This window comes from Drosophila pseudoobscura, chromosome 2 (genome assembly GCF_009870125.1).
Source record: "Drosophila pseudoobscura strain MV-25-SWS-2005 chromosome 2, UCI_Dpse_MV25, whole genome shotgun sequence".
Taxonomy (NCBI): domain Eukaryota; kingdom Metazoa; phylum Arthropoda; class Insecta; order Diptera; family Drosophilidae; genus Drosophila; species Drosophila pseudoobscura.
In genome coordinates, this window is record NC_046679.1 from 6,846,728 (window position 1) to 6,865,841 (window position 19,114).

Here is a 19,114-nt window from a genome sequence, read left to right on the forward strand (position 1 = left end):
TTTATAAAAACTTCACAAAAATATTTTATGCTTTTATCCATTTTTGGAGGGGCTTAAAAAATTTTTTGGCTTCTTCTCTTCTTTCGGGGCGACCAAAATTATTTTTAATTAATATTCAAATTTGATTTCGAATTTTTCTTAAAGTCATGAAACTACATATGTATATGAATTTTGACTTTGATCAATATTATTATTATTGTTATTATTACTATTATTATTATAGGAAATCTATTATAGCAGTATTGCGATCGTATAAACTAGTTTACTAAAATGCAAATCAATTGTTCTTTTGATTAATTAAACTACCTAAAAACTATCACAGGCAGAACAGTAATTACGCGCTAGAGAATGAGAATCCTAACTACAACTACGCATAAATTTTGATAGCTCGCATCTAGGAACTTTTAAGCTGTAGCCCCAATCCCAATCCCCTATCCAATCATCCAGCGAAGGATCCATTACCGGCTAGCATGATTCTGCGGCATGTTTAATTCCCAAAGTTTCATGTTGTTGTCGAGCACTTCGTGGAACCAGCTCTCCTTCTCCGGATGCTCCCTAAAGACCACATTGAGGGACTTGAGTTCGAGCTGTAGGATAGCATCGTTGCCCAGCAGCGTGTCCAGGGATCGCAGCAACGTGCTGTTACCGTGCAGCTTCAGCAGGGTCACATACTTGACCACATAGTATTCGTATTGGAGCTTCCGGCGCGCCCAACGCTCCACGGTGGCATTGGCACTGGCCGAACGGATCTGGCCCAGATGCTCGGCAAACCACGGCGCAAAGTAGTTGTATAGATCGAGCTTGGACAGGGCGTTCAGGCCCTTGCTCCTGATGCGCTCCTTAATCATTTTGAAGTTCTTGCGACTGTACACAAAGACCTGGAACAGCGAATTGCCCGTGGTATACGAGCTGACGTAGTGTGTGCCGACGCTTTCTATGAAGCCCACCGCCGACGTGAGATTTCCGATCTTTAGCTGTTCCATGCGCGCCCGGACTTCCGGCTCCAGTTGCTGCTCAATCGGGATGTCGGCATTCAGCTTGCCCGTCTCCCGGAAACGGACCACTCGAACCAGCACATACGAGTAGTCGCCCTGGATGAAGGAGGTGTTGATGCCCAGCTTCTTGGCCGCAGTGTCCGGAAACCAGCCACCCGTGAAGGCCTCCCAGGGCTTGTCCATTCGCTCGACGGTGAAGTCACGGAAGTATGCCTGGAACAGCTGGCGACGATTGTCGCAAAACTCCATATGGAAATCCCCATGAAAGATGCCGGGCGTGGTGTCCTCATGACTCTCCGCCAGGCCGCTCAAGTTCTGGAAAGAAAACCGAGTATTAGAGGGCCATCAGAGGAGAACAGAAGAGTGGGTTAGGGGCCCACGCTCACCCTGTATATATTTTTAGTCGGCTCCTTGAATATCCATCGCTCCGACTCGACGTTGTCGTTCATGGGTATCACCCGCATCGATATGCCCAGGTAGCCATAGCGTAGAAATATATTGATGGCTTTGCCAATGCGCAGCTGGGACTCGCGACTGCCGACGACGGCGAGGAGCGCCAGTGCCAACAGCCAGAACAGGCCCAGCCGCCCAGATGGGCTCGGGCTCATCGCTCAGCGGTGGGCCACTCAGCATGCAAAAGGGACTGCAACGGGCAATGGGAAGCGGATGTTATGAATATGACAGCGGTAGGAGGATGGCGGGTATACCTATTACCCATACCTATAATTATGTGTCTACGTTTAGTCAAGAGTATTTGCTTTTCAACTCTACTACTCTAAGCGGGCGATAATTTATGCGAGCTCTAATTGACCATGAACCTTCAGTAGTGCTGAACTTGAACCGCACACCGTTCAGTGTTTTGTTGAGGCCACCGCCTGACGGCGTCTCCGCGATGATCTCCGATCTTGGATCTCGGATCGCCTTAAGTGGCTGCAATTAGCCGCAGGTTGTGCTGGTTGTGGCCGTTAAGAAACGCTACAAAGTAAAGCCATCGAAATTGGTTCGGCGGCCGGTTGGACATGCAAATGATTTCCTAAACATTTTGCATGGCCCGCAAGACGTTATGTATAGCCAAAGCCGTTTTTATTTTTTCCTTTTTGGGCGCACTAGTTTAAACCGGTTTGCCATTCGCCTGATTACGGCTGTCCAGAGAGGAAGGCACAGCCAAAGAGCAGCATAAAATTGGCCCAAGCCAAGCCATAAATTCTAACAACATTGCAACTTTTTCAAACCGAGACGAGACGGCTTTCAATGGAATGGTCAGCCCGTTATCAGCAGTAGAACCGATGCAGCCAGCGACGTGTTTGACTGGTTAAAACACAAAGGTTAGCCGGGTGTTAGCCATACCCATGACTCACACCTGCCCCTCTGCCACTATGCCACCCTGCTGCTGCATTCAACCAAATCGGTGAAGCGCAACTTAACGACAGTCGACAGTAGTCACAAAAACTAACAAAAAAAACCATATAATGACACTCAAATTGTTAACAATTTAAGTGAACCATAAAATGTAGGCGATGCTGAATTTGCCGAGTAACAATAACTCTAGTGGTGCTAAAAACAACATCAGGAAGGGTGACACGACAATTACCAGGAGTTGGGCAATGTCAGAAAAAAATAAAAAAAACGACCTATGGATTCGCTCCTATACTAAAGTAATTTCCCCAGATTATGAGCTTCCTAATATGTCCAGTTCCAGGAAATAATTATATTATATATACTATGTTTTAATCAGTATAATTTAGAAGGTTATTATCTCACACACTTGGCCTCATCGATGAACCAAAAAGATTGCAAAAATATTTCGATTCATTCTTCTCAATGAAATACAAAAGTCCCCTGCTCTTCAGACCACACCCGACCAGATTCTGAAGCCAGTTTGTGCTTGTCAAATTCTAATAATCATTAAATTCATATGAGTATAATCAGCTTAGCTCCATTTGAAAATGAAGTAACCAAAAAAAATGCCGTTTTTAAGGGGCTGCTGACTAGTTTCCGGCGAGCTACTCCCATTGAGAGTCGTCTGTGTGGCTCTTTGGCAATTGCCAAACTTTAAGCTTAAAGGCAGCTCAAGTGTGGTGTATGATATATGATATAATGATAGGTAGAGTAGAGTGTTTACAATAGCAGTCGCATAACCTTGTGCAAAAGACCCAAAAGACGCGACACGGACGCACACGAGCCCGTGGAGATTGAGATGAATCAAAAATTCAATACGCGCACTCGGACTCCACTTCATTCCAATCTCCAATCAGCTGAAATCGTCCAACTGTGACTTTCAGACGTTGTTTTGCCAGAAAGTCAGAGTCACAGTCGCAGTCTCAGTCTCAGTCTGGGGATTGCGGACTGGGGACTGGGGCTCCACCACATTTCCGTCAGAGCTCAAGCTCAGTCAATTGGAGATTCTTTATGCGCATTTTATGCGCTCTTTTGTGGTCTGGTTGGGGACGAAGACGAAGGGCACACACCACACACCGCACAGGCACATATCACACACTGGGGGCTTAAGGTCTGCAGTTTATAAGTATATAATTTTATGCTTTCCTTGAGCGGTGTTAAACAAAAGTTGTCTGACTGCGAACTGTTTCTGTTTCTGTTTCGGTGGCTGTTGCTGTTTCTGTTTCTGTTTGTTTTACCTGCACGAGAACTCGAACTGGAATTGAATTGACGTAACCATCAACCCAGAAGCCGCTTTATGACTTTAGTATTCAGAGAAGCTTTAGCTTATTTAGAGACTGGCTGGGAGAGGATAAATACTTAGACTGAGGCCGATTGGGCAAAGGCAGAGACGGATCGAATCCGGAGAGTTGTTTGGCAGTGGTTTGCCTTATCGCCTAGCTACTCTCGTACTCGCAACAGACAAACCATTGCACAAAGCAGCGCCGTACGACATACGAGTAGAGTATCATTAAATTATATTTAGTTGATGGGGCCTAAAGGTCAGCGCGATGACAGCGATGACAGCGATGAGCTGCTACGCATGGCGCCTTCAAGTGATAAGCGTACCATTCCCGTTCCCATCCGACGGGGGTAGACTGTAGTGAAGTGGACTAGACGACCCAAAAATAGTTCTTCCAGTCTCGAGACTATTTGAGATTACCCGATCGGGTGTTAAATTACGTTCGCGCGCGGTCCGTTATGGGGTTTCGAGTACACACAAATTCCACAAGCCAGGTTTACACACAGAGCACAGAAAACGTGCCTCAATCGCAATTAAAAAGCCGGAATCCGAAAAGCACTTACACTTTAAACACGAGCAGTTGGGAACGGTACGGTGGAACGGGATCGGATCGTGGGCATAACTTCCACCGCGCAGACTCGAAGAAATATTTAAAATAACCAGTCCCACAGTACCCGTTTCTTTCAAATACCCCGCAATGTTGGTGGGTTCTTCAAAATACTGCTTGGCCACATGTGGCTAGAAAACATGTTGCCGGCAAGATTACAAAAAAGGTTTGGACAACAGGCAAAACGGGCCAGAAAATGCAGCGCATTCAACGTAAAATCCACCCCAATTCTCAACATACCGTGATCAAACACGGTGAAGTTTTTAGGGGCCGTTCAATTGGACGATTTTTCGTCATTGTCCATACCTTTCCATAGTACATCGAGGTTCGAGATCGCTTAGCCGGTTCGATCAAACCAATTTTACGCTCTCAGGCTCGAATTGCGTTTCAAGTATGAGCTCTGGACTTATGTTCGTTAGACAACATGTTGCTAAGCCGCACAGTGGGGAAAAATCTTTAAATTCAAGTTAAAAGGATTACTTATTAAAACAATAAATTAATCTTAATATCACATTAAATATTTTTTTTATATTTATGGTATGATTAAAATGATTACTTACCTCAAAGCACTAAAAAAACAAAAACTAAAAAATTCGTTTTCAAAAAAAGAATAATTGCATGTTTTATTAATTTTCTTCCGGCAAACGTTAGACAGTTGCAGTTCAATGACATGGGGCCAGAATCGCTGTTGGAGCAGCAGATGGTCAGTGGAAATACTTTGACACAAATATCTATAGCTGTCATCGGTGGGGGTTCGAGGGACGACAAACTGACAGCTTTTCCGCTTATTAGTGTTTCCCGGCACGTTGCTCGCCGGCCCTCCAGCATAGCAAGTACCCAAACGAGGGGATCGGGGCCGGGGTCGGGGACGGAGACAGAGCCTGGGAGGGGGCGCGACAAATTGAAATGATTGCAGTTTGCAGAGCGAGGCTTGCGCAAGACTTCAATAGAATCGTGGAACAACTGTTGTAATCAAAAACTTTTTGGGGGGACTCTGCCTCTTCCGCCCCACTCAGCCCAGTCCCCGACTGAATGGTCAACATAGTCAAAAAGTAAAGATACCATAAGCCAGAGCCAGAGTCAGAGGAAAAAAAAACCGAAAGTATCAAATTCGCATTACCTTGAAAACATGCCAACAAATTTGGGTCAAGCCGACAGCTTAGTGGGTATCAGTCTGCCAGTCTGTGTGTCAGTCGTTTGATGTTTCTTGTATAATGTTTCAATTAGAAGCTTCAGATACAAATACGTACATAAATATGTACATATATCTCGGTCGGGTCGGTGTAATTGTATCCATGGCTGCAGGGCATCCGCTTGTCACATTGCCTTGGAGGGCACTCTCTGCTCTGTCCAATGAAAGTTTCTACGAATTTCGCTGCTTGCTTTCTAAGAACTGGAAAGGTTCTCTTTCCGATTTTGTGGAGTGGAGTGGGGGACCCCAAAAAATCATTGCAAAAACTGACTGAAATTGTATTCTCTCATATATTTCTCATTTTCATATATAGAGGTTCTTTTTATTAATTTCTTTTTCTGTGTTGGGTTTTCTTTGTCTTTGCGGCATGCATGATTCAAAACTTATGTATTTAAAATTCGGTATTTCAGTGTTTACTGGTTGTTTTTGTTTTTCTTTTTTTTCTGTTTCTGTTTTTAATTCGCATTATTCCCATTTTTACCCATTTTTCTTCTGATTTTGTTATTATTATTTTCATTTTAAACTATGTATATATTATGACATTTGTATCATTTACTTTAAATGATATTTTCTAACGTCTTGACCTATTTCAGCATCAATGAATCGATATCGATCCATCTGAGCCACTCATTTCATTTATTATTTTAATAACAATTCACTCAATTTGCTCAAATCGTGTCAATCCTACACATATTGACTTTTGGAGATCATAAGCATTATCAACTCGTCACCATCTTCATTATCCTTAGCTCCTTCATCATCGTCTACCACTTATCAAATTAGAGAAAAATTCTAATCCATTTGGCTTGCTTCAATGAGTCTTCTGGTATTTCCAATATCCGTTTTCCATTTCTTTTCTTTTTTTTATGTAATATCAACAATAAATTTTCGCTTAATCTTAGTGTGAAATTATTCTTAGTGTACAGCTACAATTTGCTCGCATCAGCTAAGAAAAAAGGATCAGTTAAAAATAAGAAACGAATCCCTTCGAAATTCTAGCTCATTCTTGGAATGTCCAACTCTTACACGCGACTTCCCCTTCATTCTAATTATGATCATTCCTCACGGTTTTTATACCATAAAATACTTGATTTTTGATTTGAGCATTTTTCCTTAGACTTTTTTTTTATCTGGCACACCCTGCCTAGGTTGGGGGGGAGGGGGATAGCTGCAACATATACATACACTTCCGCTTCCGGTTGTTCTTCGACTTCATCGTTTTGTTTAGGTTTTCTTTTGTTTTTTTTTAAGGGTAAAATACTTAGTTAATTTGGCCACTCGGCTGCTTGTTTTTTTTTGCGGTTTTTCTTTTATTTTGTATCTGGTTGTGGGTAGGTAGTTTAGTTCTTCAGTTTCGGGTAGGTTTTTCATTGGGATACTTCTATGATTTGCATTGCCTGCCTGCTGTCATACGCTCCGAACCAAAAAGTCATAGCCCAGCGTTCAACAATAATTCTCTATGCAAAAATTGTTCAACCGTTTTGAAACCATAGAATTGTTCTGGTAATTCATTTGTGTGTGTGTGTGTGGAAATCGATGTGGGTTCTGTGGTTAGGCTCGAACTAAGCTCTGGCTTAAATGGAGTGAGGAGTGTGGTGTTTCTGGGGGTGGAGGGTTGTAGGTGGTAGGAATTACAAAGTCAAATGTCAAATGTTTTTTTTTTAGTCTAATATTAATCGTAAGTGGTTTTTGCTTGTTCAAACACATTTTCCAATTCTAACCAGTTTTTGTTTCCTTGTTTCTTTGTTGTGATTGCATGTGCACTCCTTAGTGTTAGGTCTAGATTCAGCTTAGGTCCTGCTCTGGAGAAGCGCAATCAAGCCCAAGCCTGGAGAAGATTTTGCCAATCAAACGGGAGCAGGATAAGCTTCGGTGAGAGCAAGAGGAGAAAGCTAGTGAGCGCGAGCCTGGGGGTTTTCGGGGCTAAAAATCTGATTGCTAAAGACATGTTTTGTACTTGTAAAGCATTTAGAAAAGATTTCTGCAGAAGCTGCTGCTGCTAGGGTGGTAACTTGTGGCTTGTGGGTAAACTGCAATTCATTTCGATTCGATTCGATACTGTTTAATCCATTGTAAACTTCGATTGGGTTTTGTTAAGGTTTTCGTTTTGCTTTTTTTTTTGGCTGTGGGTTAAAAGGAAGCGCTCCGCTATATTTATCTTATTGAACTTGACTGATTTTCAATGTATCCAACCTGAGTTTTGAGTTGTTCGAAAAATATACCTATATATGTCTGTATGTTCTGCATACAGCACATATTTTCTGTACTAATCATTTCATTCATTCATTCATTCTCTTCTTCCTTCGTGTCTTCCTATATTTATACGTGTCCTGTTGTGTCCCGTCGCGCACTCTTCCACCAGCTCTCATTGGCCTCTAAATAGTTTAATTCTTATTTGATTTACTTCTTTGCTGTAATTGCTGTTAGTATGTGTTTTCTTTTTGTTGTTTTTGTGCTCACTCTATGTTTTTTTTTGTTGGTTTAATGTTTTGTCCTTTAATTGCTTTTGCTTGATTTAAACGCGCCTGCTTCTTATTATTATTAACTCGTTTATGATTGCATTATTAATCATTTCCCATTGAATTTATTTAAACGTCAACAATTTGGTTTTTTTGTTTGTTTTCTTTCTTGGTAATATTTTAGTGTATTTTTTTGTTTGTTTGTTTCGTGTGTAAGTGATGTTATACGGGTCCTTTTGTTAATGTTTATTGCATTTAAAACGTACACTTTACGATCGGTTGTCCCCATTTGCTCTTCCATATGTAATTAATTTGCTTTTTTATACTTTTTTTTTTGGGCTTGAAACACTTGAAATTGCTCTCATCTCATATTGTTTTTAACGTTTTCCTGAACTTCTCTTCTTGTTGGTTTTTATTCTGGTTTGCTGTTATGTTTAATTATAACTAATTACGTAGTTTTTTGTTGCTATAATTTACTAACTCGTTTTCTTCAAACATTCTTCGGATTTCTATTTCTTCATTTTTTTGGGTGTGTTTTTTATTTTTTTTTTTATTTTCGTATGTGTTTATGGAAATAATCTTTGATTAAAACAATTTAGAGTGTTTTTTAGTTGCGGTTTCTGTTTCTGTTTCGATTTCGGTTTGTGTTTTAGTTAACTTAGACACTAACAAGTGCAAGATTAACATAAGCGTTTAATGCTGTCTGACAGAAAGAAACAAAATAAATACTAGTACGAGTACGAGTACGGGTACAAACAAAAACTTTAACAGAACAAACAATCATAAATATAATAAACATAATGACACAGGCTGCCTGTTTGAGGGCAGCCCATTGGAATGGCAAATACAATGTAAAATTAAACACTTAGGATTTAACAAAGTATAAGGCAAAATACAGCTCGTTTTACAATTAACATTTTGTGTTTACGTTGCGACCGCAGTTACCCACAATACCCTCTCCTATATCCTCATACCTACATATATCTCGGCGCCAAGCGCATTCTGTCTTCATGTCTTTCTGTTTCTGTTGCGGTTGCTTTTGCTTTTGCTACTATTGCTGTTGCTGTTGCTGTGTTGTATATTTTTGTGCCTTGGTAATACTTAAATGGTGTTTGTGGTGTGTAGTAGGTGTGATGTAACTGTGGTATTGCACTCAGTAGAGCGCCACATTGGAGGCCTGTGTATATGCATCCCACTCGCAATCGCAACCCTCGAGGCAATCGGGGCATTCCAGTTCACTGTCTTGTCAGTAGAGCCACGAGACTGGCACCCATTGGGGAGTGGTGTGCACTCGGTCGATGGCCGTTTCCAGCGCGGAAATCGTATCGCTAATGTCGTTGTTCACAATCGTCATATCAAAGAAATGGCCATACATTTGACGCAGCATTTCCGATTCCTTTGCCAGACGCTCCAGGCTGCCATCGTACTGCCATCGCACCAGAGAGGGAAAACAAAGAAAACCAATTAGCATCGAGACACCACAACACAGCACAGCACTGTCTTAGGCAAGCCTTACATCGGCGATATTCTGCAGCGAGGGGGCCGCTATGAAGACCACATAGGGCGTGAATTCGGCTGTGCGTAGTATCTTCAGTGCCTGCGGCTCCACATCCAATATGGCCATCTTGCCGTCTGTGTGTATGCGTCGGATAGTGTCCAGCTTGGTGCCATACATCGCATCCTCGTGCGTGCCTGGGTGAATGCCTAAGTATTACTTTGAGTGCTGTAGATGGTTACGACTCACCATATTCCAAGTACTCATTGGCGGCGATATCCGCCATCATTTCGTCGTGCGAGACAAAGTAATAGCTGCGTCCACTCTCCTCCTCGGGCTTGGCAGGTCTCGTTGTATCTAGAAAAAAATCGACAAATCTTTGCATTTAATCTGAAGAACTTTAGATTAAGACTCGAACTTACGTGGTATGGGATAGGCGTACTTATCGGGATACTTGGATATCAAGGTGTTCTTAATATGCCGCCTGCCCACGCCATGGGCTCCCAATAGCACCAGCGTTTTGCGCTGAAAGTTCGGATCACCGACTGGCGAGAAAGAGCAACCATATGAGTATAGGTTCCTTGGGGTCTTAGCTGCTACTACAAGCTCACCTGGCACCTTGACAACCTCCTCGTAAGTGACCACATCTAGATTATCGAATATGGCATTATGCTTGGCCAAGTACTTGTCGCGACACTGCTTCTTCTTGCGCCCGAATATCGAACAGTTTACTGTTGGTTATAATTGTTAAGTAAATGTTTTATAATCTCCGTTCAGTATACGGCATATGCATATTAAAATTATTAGAAACTCAAGAGCCACATGCTTGATGGAGCATAAACAAACATGCTGTTCTGCAGGCAAGCAAGCAAATATTTCTTTGGCATTAAATCATTAAGTATTATAAGCATTCATGATTACTATAGCATAGAAAATGCATATATTTCTCGAATCGTTCGTATATTTCTTGATAACTCTTTCTTGGACATTTCCGAAGATGCTTCCTGGCATCCCTTCGGATTGAAAATGCGATGTGTGTGTGTGTCTGGTCTTCAACGTGCAGTGTGGCCTGTGTCTTTCTGGGTCTAGTATGTGTGTTTGGTTATATCTAAACTCTTTACTCGGGGTACAATTCATTTATTTCGGTTATAAGCGTGGGTGGCAATGATCATACGCAACGATGGCTAGTGCTGGGGGGGTTCTACGTTGTTCTAGATGATGGTTGATGGCTTGTGGCTATCCTTAAGGGGGGGCTGGTGGGTTTCGGTTTCGGTGCCTTCTACATAAGCTACAACTTTCGGGTGGAGGGGGGTGGTGGTGAATTTTGGGTGTGAAATCTTTATACAATTGCTATCGTTAAAATTCTGTAGTATGTTTGTGTTTGTTTTCTTTGTTTTGTTTTGCATAACAGAACTCAAGAGGAAACGGTTTAGGGTTCGACAATTTTTGGCAAGCTCTCCTTAGGCGGTTAGCTTGGCGGATTTTCATTTAATTAAATTGTTTGTGGCATTGTGTGTGTGTGTGTGTGGGATTGTTTTTGCTTTATATGGTAACTACCTGCTGATCCATCACACCCATCTGCGTGAGCGGAACATCCAGCACCCGGTTCTCCTGCATTATATTATTATACATATTTTTTTTATAGTACATATTCTGTGATTTCTTATGCTATTTTTTGGTTTAAATATTAAATCATTTTACTTTAAGCTGTTTGTGTGTGGGTGTATGTGTGTGTGTGTGTGGGGCGGGGGAGGTTTTTCATGGTATATTTATCAAGAATTTGGCAACATTTTTGGTTTGCTTTGGAATTTTCAAAATGGGGTTTCTTTGGTTTAGCTCCGACTACTTTTTTGGGGGCATGCAACTCTCCAGGGCTTATGTTAGTGTACACATGTGTGTGAGTCTGAGGTGTGTGTGTGTGTTTGTGTGAGCTCTGCCAGAGAAGAGACAGAGCCATAGAGAGATAGATAGAGAGGGAGAGAGAGAGAGAGAGAGAGCGCGTGTTCCCCTGCGTTCAGGTCAACTACGAATTCGTCATACACTTTCCAATATAGTACAATATATAGCATACGATTGATTGATTGATTGATTGATTATATCGAGCATCCAATTACACATAGAGATTACGCATAGATTCGTTTCGTTTTTTCTTTCTTTTCTTTTTGTTTTTTTTTTCTTTTTTTGTTTTACAGCTAATATTGTCTTTGAAGGACTCACCCTGCTCCTGCTTGGTCTTGTCGACCGTCTGACAGGCAATGCGCCACTCCTGCAGCTCCGGCGATGGTATCAAGCCCGCCGAGCCACCAACCGTGTCCAGTCTCGCCTGCCACCAGTGATGATCGTCCTTGCTAATGATCTGCACCGAAGACGGGCGTTAGAGGGATTCGTTTCTGTTTTCCAGAGCTGGCCACCTACCTGAAGTATGTCGCCCACTTGGAATGATATGCCCGCCTGGGCGCAGGGTATAAGCTCATCATCCAGCGGATTATAATCAAATTGTGCGCGCACGAAAATCTGCCACGGTAAAGGAAGCCAGAAACAAGAAGAGCACAGAGTGAGTTCACAATTCAGTTTTTGGTTTGCTCTGCTCTCTGCTGACGCTGCATTTGAGTCGGCAGCCGTCCTAATGCGGCTGCCTCAGCGAAATGATGGGTTTTTTTTTTGCGTTTCGTATTTCCACCAATTATAATCCCAACTCATTTGCGTGGCAGCAGCAACAGGAAGCAGCAAGAACAACAATAATGGGGATAAAGGACTTCTAACTTTAAATTCGAGAGCATTCTCTTGCAGTTTGTATCTAAAGATACAAAGAAAACCCTGCAAAGAATCAGCCATCGAATTTTCTAGATTGACATTGGATTTTTAATTTTATTTTTTAAGAAAATATACAGTTATATTGTGTCCTGTTACTTTTGAAGCATTTTGTATTTAAAGTATCTAAAGATACAAAGAAAAACCTCTTAGGTGGATCTACTAGGGTCTGCAAAGAATCAGCCATCGAATTTTCTAGATTTTCACTAGATTTTTAATTTTTTTTAAGAAAATTGTTTTTATGATACAAAAAATACAATTATATTATGTCCTGTTACTTTTGAAGCATTTTGAAGATACAAAGAAACCCCGCTTAGGCGGAAAGAATCTGCAAAGAATCAGCCATATAATTTTCCAGATTGACACCAAATTTTGTTTCATTTTATTCCAGAAAATATACAACTATGTATGTTGTTTCCGGTTACTTTTGAAGAAATTTATGCAACAGTCTAGGAAAAAATTCAGTTACAAAGATTTTTCCTCATTTTGAAGGCTTTAGATTGTTCTGTTAGGATTGTTCCTAGCTTAAGGCAGCGAGAATATCATCAATAAACATTTTAAACTTCAACACATACTCTTCTATGTATTATTTTTCTTATATTCTTTGTTCTCTATTGAAAACAAAAGACTTTTCTGACGAGCACTTGTCAGGCCACGACTCGTTTTTCTGACATATAATTATATTTTATAGTTTACGAAAAACCAGATGCTGATTCTGATTCTGATTTCTATTCAGCGTGAAACGAATAATCAAGTTTCTTCTATGAAAAAGATGGACAGGACCTCAGCTGTCAAGAGCAGACGTTCTTTATGGGTTCGGAAATGCTGGCCTCTTCCAACCAAAGAGCATAAATTCCACGAATCTGTGTTGATTGTGTGCATAATATTGTTTCTTGTTTATCGGTCCATGAATATGCACATCTACCATGTGGATGGGGGTGGGGGGGGAGGCGAAGGACGGTTGTCTTTTGGTGTATGATTATGGGTCTATTGTTACGGTGGGGGCACAAATGATACTTACAAGCACCGGAGCGGGTCTGATCCTGAAAAGCTGCATTTGGTGTGTAGCAGTGTGTGGAGAGTGTGTAGGAAGGAAGCAAGTCAGATGAGTAAGAGATAGTGTGGAGTTATGTAAATGAGCAGACAGTTAATTGTATAATGCATCCCATACTCGAGCTAAACAAAGGAGCCCCCTGCTCGTACATATATTTTTCCCTATAGCCTATGCCATTTACCCCCAAAACTTCATTAGCTTATGCTCGTTATCTCCATAAATGCATTCGACTGCACAGGTTTTCGGTACCGGCCTTCTATTGTTTCAACTGGCGGCGGAGTGGGGCAGAGGTAATCCGTTTTGATACTTTGATTTCACAAATTGACAGGTAACACGAGTCTTCCACTCGATGCAATTAAAGTACTTATTCATGGCTCTTTTTGACAGCAAATTGAATAAAGCTTTGACGCAGTTAATGCTGTTATTTAACCCCCAAAGAATATGACAAGGGAAATGATGTTAAAAAAGTCCTCAAGCTAGTGGAATAATGGCATGATATAATTAACAACTAGAGCCCTAGATGAGAGATGCATTATGGTATGATTAGTAGGTAGTATGGTCTAACATAGAGATGTACATTGGGGTTGGGGGGAACTTCTTAAGAACTCACCTCGCAGGGTGGCGGAGCGCTACGGTACGAAGGAACTATCTTGAAGGTAACAGAACCGCGTGCCTCGCGCTGCAACGAGAAGGGATTAGCACATAAAGGGAATTCAATTCAATTAGCAAAATGGGATTGATCCGCTTACCAGCATTCGTTGCAATTGGCCCACCGACTGATGCTGCACCGGCTGGCCATTGATCTCCCGTATCTCGTCGCCCACATGCAGCGTTGCCTGTCGATGTATCATACCCCCGTGCATAATCCTTGCCACAATGCAGCGCCCATCCTCGGTCATCTTCAGCGTTATGCCCTGCAAAGTCGTTTGGCTCTGTATTAGAGTACCATTTGGTCACAATGTCTGAGGCAGTACTCACCATCGGCTCGTCCGTGTTCTTTTGGAACTGCACCAGCCGCACTCGGGTCACATGCTGCAGCTCGCCGCCCTCCACATTGTCCATCTCGTCGCCGTTGAGGTAGGGCACCATCGGTGGCGGGGTAACGCGCAGCGCCTCCTCGCCGTACACATCGCGGGCCACCACATCGTGGCTATGGAGCAGGGCCTGCAGGAGAGAGAACCCAGAACAAGGTCAGTCGTTGGTTTAGGGTTGGGCTTTGGGTTTTTTGGACCTAAGTTATGGCCAGCAATTATGCCTGGCTAAGCGGCTGAAATTAAATTTCCGATTTGCCCACGCCTGCCACATACATCATAACCCACACAAAGACCTGGCAGATGGTTTGCAACATTAACTGGCGACGACATTTGTTCAACAGCCACAGCATTAAAAAACACAATGGTTCTAGAGTTCTAGTTGGGCCAGGACGAAGCATCCAATACCCTCATCGAATCCTACCCGAAGTCCTTTGGCAAGGGTATTTGGAGCTCTTCATCTCCATTTTCCAACAGAAAAAGGGCACAAACATGACCTCATGACCCCTTCGAAGGAAACCCATAAACGACGCCCCCCCCCCTGTGCCGCCTGCTCTGCAGCTCCTTGAAGCGTATCAACAACAACAAAAAATCTCAACAATTTATGGGGAACCCTGTGCCCCCCACAAAACGGCTTTGACTTTATACAATTTCGGTTTTAATAAATTATGTTTAATAACACTTTGAATATGTTGCGAAATTAATTTTTGGCCATGCCACGATGGCAGCCACAACATGAAGGATATTCCTTCCCGACAAAGGGCAGGGCAGAAGTCGCATTGGGCTATGCCATAAAAAAGGATTTTACTGCGTAGCCAGGCCGTGCCACTTGCCACACACACACATAGAAATGCATATATAAGTGTGTATGCTAAGCACCACAACAACCACAATGCTAAGCCAGCAGTTATGTTGCCCCAATGCCCTTCACTCCACACCACTCGGATCCCCCTAAATGCCCCTCTTAAGGCTCTTGTTCTTTATAACCCTCCAACCGCCCCCCGCCCCTTGGCAATCCACTGGCCCCATAAAAAACGCAATTTTCAACACTGATGATTACTCAATGCCACAAACAGGGAGCCACGTAGCAGGCAGCCAGGCAGGCAGGCAGGCAGCCCACGCACCACTCACCTCTATACAGTGCCACTCATATGTATACACACACACGCACATATGTACACCCTAATGCGTGCAGACGCACGTTTCATTTCCGTCACAGACGACGACAGTACTGACATCGACCTCAAGCTGGTGGCTGGCTCCTGCCACATTCAGTTGCAACTACTACGAATATTTTTGAGGGAGTTTTCAGTCACACTCCACATCTGCACAAGCCACAAGGAATGACATGAATTCCCGCAGTGTATGCCGTGTGCATAAATATTTCATAATGCTTCGTGGCAGAACGAAGAGCCCTCCCAAAAACATCACTCCACCACAGAGTTAGAGCGAGACTTAGTACGACTTATACAATATGTGTGTGTGTGGTGTGTGGGGTCTTAACGTATTTACCCAATATAGTTTTTGGGGGGTGGGGTGGTGGACTGGGCCTGGGCCTGGGATTGACAGGTGGTAATCGAGTTTTGAGCTTATCAATAAATATCAATTCAATAATTCAATGTATTGGGGGAGAGCATAGAATATGTGTGGGATATCAAATTTAGTGGTCTTTGATTTGGAAATCCTTCCTCTTTTTTTTGGGATAAGCATGAAATGCTCTTTTGAGCCCCCACACATCCGGCAAGCATTTGGCCATGTGAAGTGGGTGCCACAAAAACGAAACGAATGAAGGCTCTGATGCCATTCCCAGTTGGTGTAGGGCACTCGAAATTTTAGCTTGAAAAAGAAAAGCAATAGGTGTATTTTTGTATACACTTTAGAGAGAGGATGGATAGGTCTTTGGACACATTTAATTTCAGCATTCAAAATAATCTCCTTAAAACGAGGACTACCTCTGTTCCTTCAGGCTATAATATTGATTCAATCTGAATCAATTTGCTGTTGTCTGCTTAAGCAGCTTAAATATTTTGTCCAGTGAAGTGTAGTTGCACATCAAAGAGCAACAAATTTGGATTGCAATTTCCCTTCGAGCTAATCTTGCATTCCCTTAATAAAATATTTAATATAACCCTTGGTTCGCCCACAAAATCATTTAGCAATCGGAATGCCTTTTGTCTTCCCTGTATTTGTGCGCATTTAGCAGAAGTTTTGGCCAAATCCAATTAGCCAGCAAAACTTTCATCTGCCTATTAAGGACAGTTAGGAGAGGCTACACCTTCTGCCACACCCACGGCCTCTGTGACGCCTCTTCCGCTCGAGTGAACCATCAACAGGAGCAGCCGCAACAGAATTTCGACTAAATAAATGGGTAATACAATTTCCTCCGTCCTGAGAGGAGAATTAACTACTTCGAATAAAATTTGCTGAACTTGGCAACTATTTAAATGCGCCAGATGGCGCTGCACAAGGACACGAAGGATACTCGACTCACGCCTGGTTAGCTTCGGTCTAAGCTGACAGCCCGGATGGAGGGCCTCGGTGCGGGCGATAAACAACGTAATCTGATTTCACTTAAAGCATGTCCTCCCTGCCACGCCCACTGTCCACTTTGGTTGGACACTTTCGTGGTGCGGGTGGGGGTATGGGTTGGGGGTGGGGAAAAGCATATTTAACACCAAGTTGCTGGCCCAATAAAACGGTAAATTTAATAAGCGCTTGACAGGCGGGACAGGAAAAGTTGAGCAGTTAAGTTTAATGCCTCATTAGGCGCTCCAACTCGGTGACATTGATAGGCCACCGCCAGCAAAGTTTGGCCAACAAATGAGGCCACACAAACACACACAGAAGAAAGAGTAGGCCCTGGCCCCACACTGACTGGGACTCTGATTTCCATGATTAATACTTAAGTGCTTGTTAAAGTTGGGCTCTATATGCAGATATGCCTTGTCGGCATCCTAAACAATCAAAGCCAAGAACCCATCCAACCATCCATCCTGCTGCCGACTAGAAAAAAGGGATTCCACCCAAACAGAACTGTAGGGGAAGAAAGGATGCCTCCCAAAGCAGAACTGTAGTGGAAGAAAGGGTGACACCAACACAGAACTGTAGTGAAAGAAAGGGTGACCCCAACACAGAACTGTAGTGGAAGAAAGGGTGACCCCAACACAGAACTGTAGTGGAAGCAAGGGTGACCCAAACACAGAACTGTAGTGGAAGAAAGGGTGACCCCAACACAAAAATTTAGTGGAATCAAGGGTGACCCCAACACAGAACTGTAGTGGAAGAAAGGGTGACACCAACACAGAACTGTAGTGGAAGAAAGGGTGACCCCAACACAGAACTGTAGTGGAAGAAAGGGTGACCCCAACACAAAACTTTAGTGGAAGCAAGGGTGACCCTAACAAAGAACTGTAGTGGAAGAAAGGGTGACCCCAACACAGAACTGTAGCTAAAGCCAGGGTGCCCCCCAAGCAGATCTGTTATCGCAGAAAGGTTATGGCCAACAGAACTACTACCTACATCTTTCTCCTCTACACCACTGAGGCTTCAACACAACTAACTCCTAAATGATTCAGGTGGAAAAAGTTTAGCGGAAACTTTGCACAAATCTTTGACATGATGCAAACTTTTCCAGAGTTCTTGATATTTTTATACAGCCTTAACTCGCAGCTGAACTCCGGCGGGGTGCGAGTGAAACATTGAGACAAGTTTTGGGCGAATCAAATATGAAATGAAAAAGTAACAGGGCATGGAAAAAAATCTATTAATATTTGAAAAGAGAAACTTGTAAGGCCTTGGCCTTTAATCGGTACAGAAGCACAGAGGTCTCTTTAATGTTCTAGAATACGTTTCCAATAGGTATAATCCCTTTACTATCCATCGTCAGCTTTTTTCCAGCTATATTTCCATCACTGGCTGCCCCTGCCCCGGCCCCGGCCCTGGCCCCACTCCAGCTGCTGAGTCAGGTCCATTGTTATCCGTCAGTCCATGGTCCTGGTCCTGGTCCTGGCTCTGGTCATTTTTTTTGCAGCTTTATGCTAAGCCACTAACCAAAGGACGAAGCCACGAAGCCACCATCCCAGAGGCCTCTGGTTGTGGGAGACCTCACACCCACCACACGAACGTTATTTGTTGGTTTTAATAATTACACAGCCCTGGCCAGGACAGCAGCAGCATCAGGGGAGCACAGGAGACAGGCAGGCGGGCGGGCAGGGAAGTGTTCCGAGAGGAAGTGTTCTAGGATTTTACTCTCTTTAATATTCCAGGCCACACGTCAATTACACACGTACGCGCGACTGCGAATGGCTTTCACATCCATTTCCCGGCTAATGGAGGCTGCAGATTGTTGGTAAAAACAGATAGGAAAACTCTACACAGTAGAGTGGGTCGGGCGGGCGGTCCGTTGACAGCTGAATCATCTGGATTAATGGCGAATTTTAATTAGTACAACGTGCAGCGGTCGGTGGTCTCAACCCACCAGACAGGGCATCCCCCCCCCACACCCCCCGCTAGAGCAGACTTTCAGCCAGTTAATCTGGTCTCATGGCCAGGTTCACTCGGATAGTTTGTGGCATTTGGCACCTTATCTGTATAGGAGCAGGGCCTGGGCCCCCAGGAAAGGGCGCTTACGTGTACAGGACATGTACGATATGTATATGGAGGGGTAAGGGACCGCAAATGAATCTCCTGCATGATTAATTTCTGCTTAACCCTCACTTAACCACGAACAAAAAAAAAAAAACAAGCAACAGAGAAGGGTTAAGATTACACTTGAATGGGGATATGATGTA

General features: G+C 43.2%; 2 protein-coding genes across 16 annotated transcripts in view; both read right to left on the bottom strand.

The window, feature by feature from the left end:
* Positions 1-120: 120 nt before the first annotated feature.
* tsl (membrane-attack complex domain containing protein torso-like) lies at positions 121-4,380 on the bottom strand. Of its 3 annotated transcripts, none has more exons than XM_015183229.2 (3): positions 4,239-4,380; positions 1,382-1,638; positions 121-1,310 (listed from the first exon to the last, which is right to left on the bottom strand). In XM_015183229.2, exons 2-3 carry the CDS (start codon positions 1,601-1,603, stop codon positions 459-461), a joined length of 1,074 nt encoding a protein of 357 aa, XP_015038715.1. In that variant the 5' UTR covers positions 1,604-1,638; positions 4,239-4,380; the 3' UTR covers positions 121-458. The 3 variants fall into 3 exon arrangements, with proteins under 3 accessions (XP_015038715.1, XP_015038716.1, XP_015038717.1); XM_015183230.2 differs by lacking the exon at positions 4,239-4,380 and adding an exon at positions 4,002-4,219; XM_015183231.2 differs by lacking the exon at positions 4,239-4,380 and adding an exon at positions 3,632-3,865.
* A 1,387-nt stretch (positions 4,381-5,767) lies between these two features.
* Positions 5,768-19,114, bottom strand: part of CASK (peripheral plasma membrane protein CASK) — a 36,100-nt gene continuing 22,753 nt past the window's right edge. For 4 of the 13 annotated variants that reach the window (XM_033385758.1, XM_033385750.1, XM_033385790.1 and 1 more), the window contains 12 exons: positions 14,272-14,457; positions 14,043-14,207; positions 13,904-13,972; positions 13,261-13,290; positions 11,844-11,942; positions 11,646-11,784; positions 10,986-11,039; positions 10,040-10,159; positions 9,851-9,973; positions 9,678-9,785; positions 9,450-9,637; positions 5,768-9,359 (listed from right to left, as the gene is read on the bottom strand). In XM_033385758.1, the coding sequence (XP_033241649.1) occupies positions 9,180-9,359; positions 9,450-9,637; positions 9,678-9,785; positions 9,851-9,973; positions 10,040-10,159; positions 10,986-11,039; positions 11,646-11,784; positions 11,844-11,942; positions 13,261-13,290; positions 13,904-13,972; positions 14,043-14,207; positions 14,272-14,457 (1,461 nt within the window). In that variant the 3' untranslated portion in view covers positions 5,768-9,179. Of the gene's footprint in view, positions 9,360-9,449; positions 9,638-9,677; positions 9,786-9,850; positions 9,974-10,039; positions 10,160-10,985; positions 11,040-11,645; positions 11,785-11,843; positions 11,943-13,260; positions 13,291-13,903; positions 13,973-14,042; positions 14,208-14,271; positions 14,458-19,114 lie in introns of those variants that run through there. The other 9 variants (XM_033385778.1, XM_033385785.1, XM_033385761.1 and 6 more) reach the window with 8 other exon arrangements.

What these genes read in the sequence shown, in the direction of transcription:
- tsl (XM_015183229.2), bottom strand. Translation starts at nt 1,603, where the DNA reads ATGAGCCCGAGCCCATCTGGGCGGCTGGGCCTGTTCTGGCTGTTGGCA. An exon ending in CGACTAAAAATATATACAGG is followed by an intron (nt 1,311 to 1,381) that starts GTGAGCGTGGGC and finishes TTTTCTTTCCAG; the next exon opens with AACTTGAGCGGCCTGGCGGA.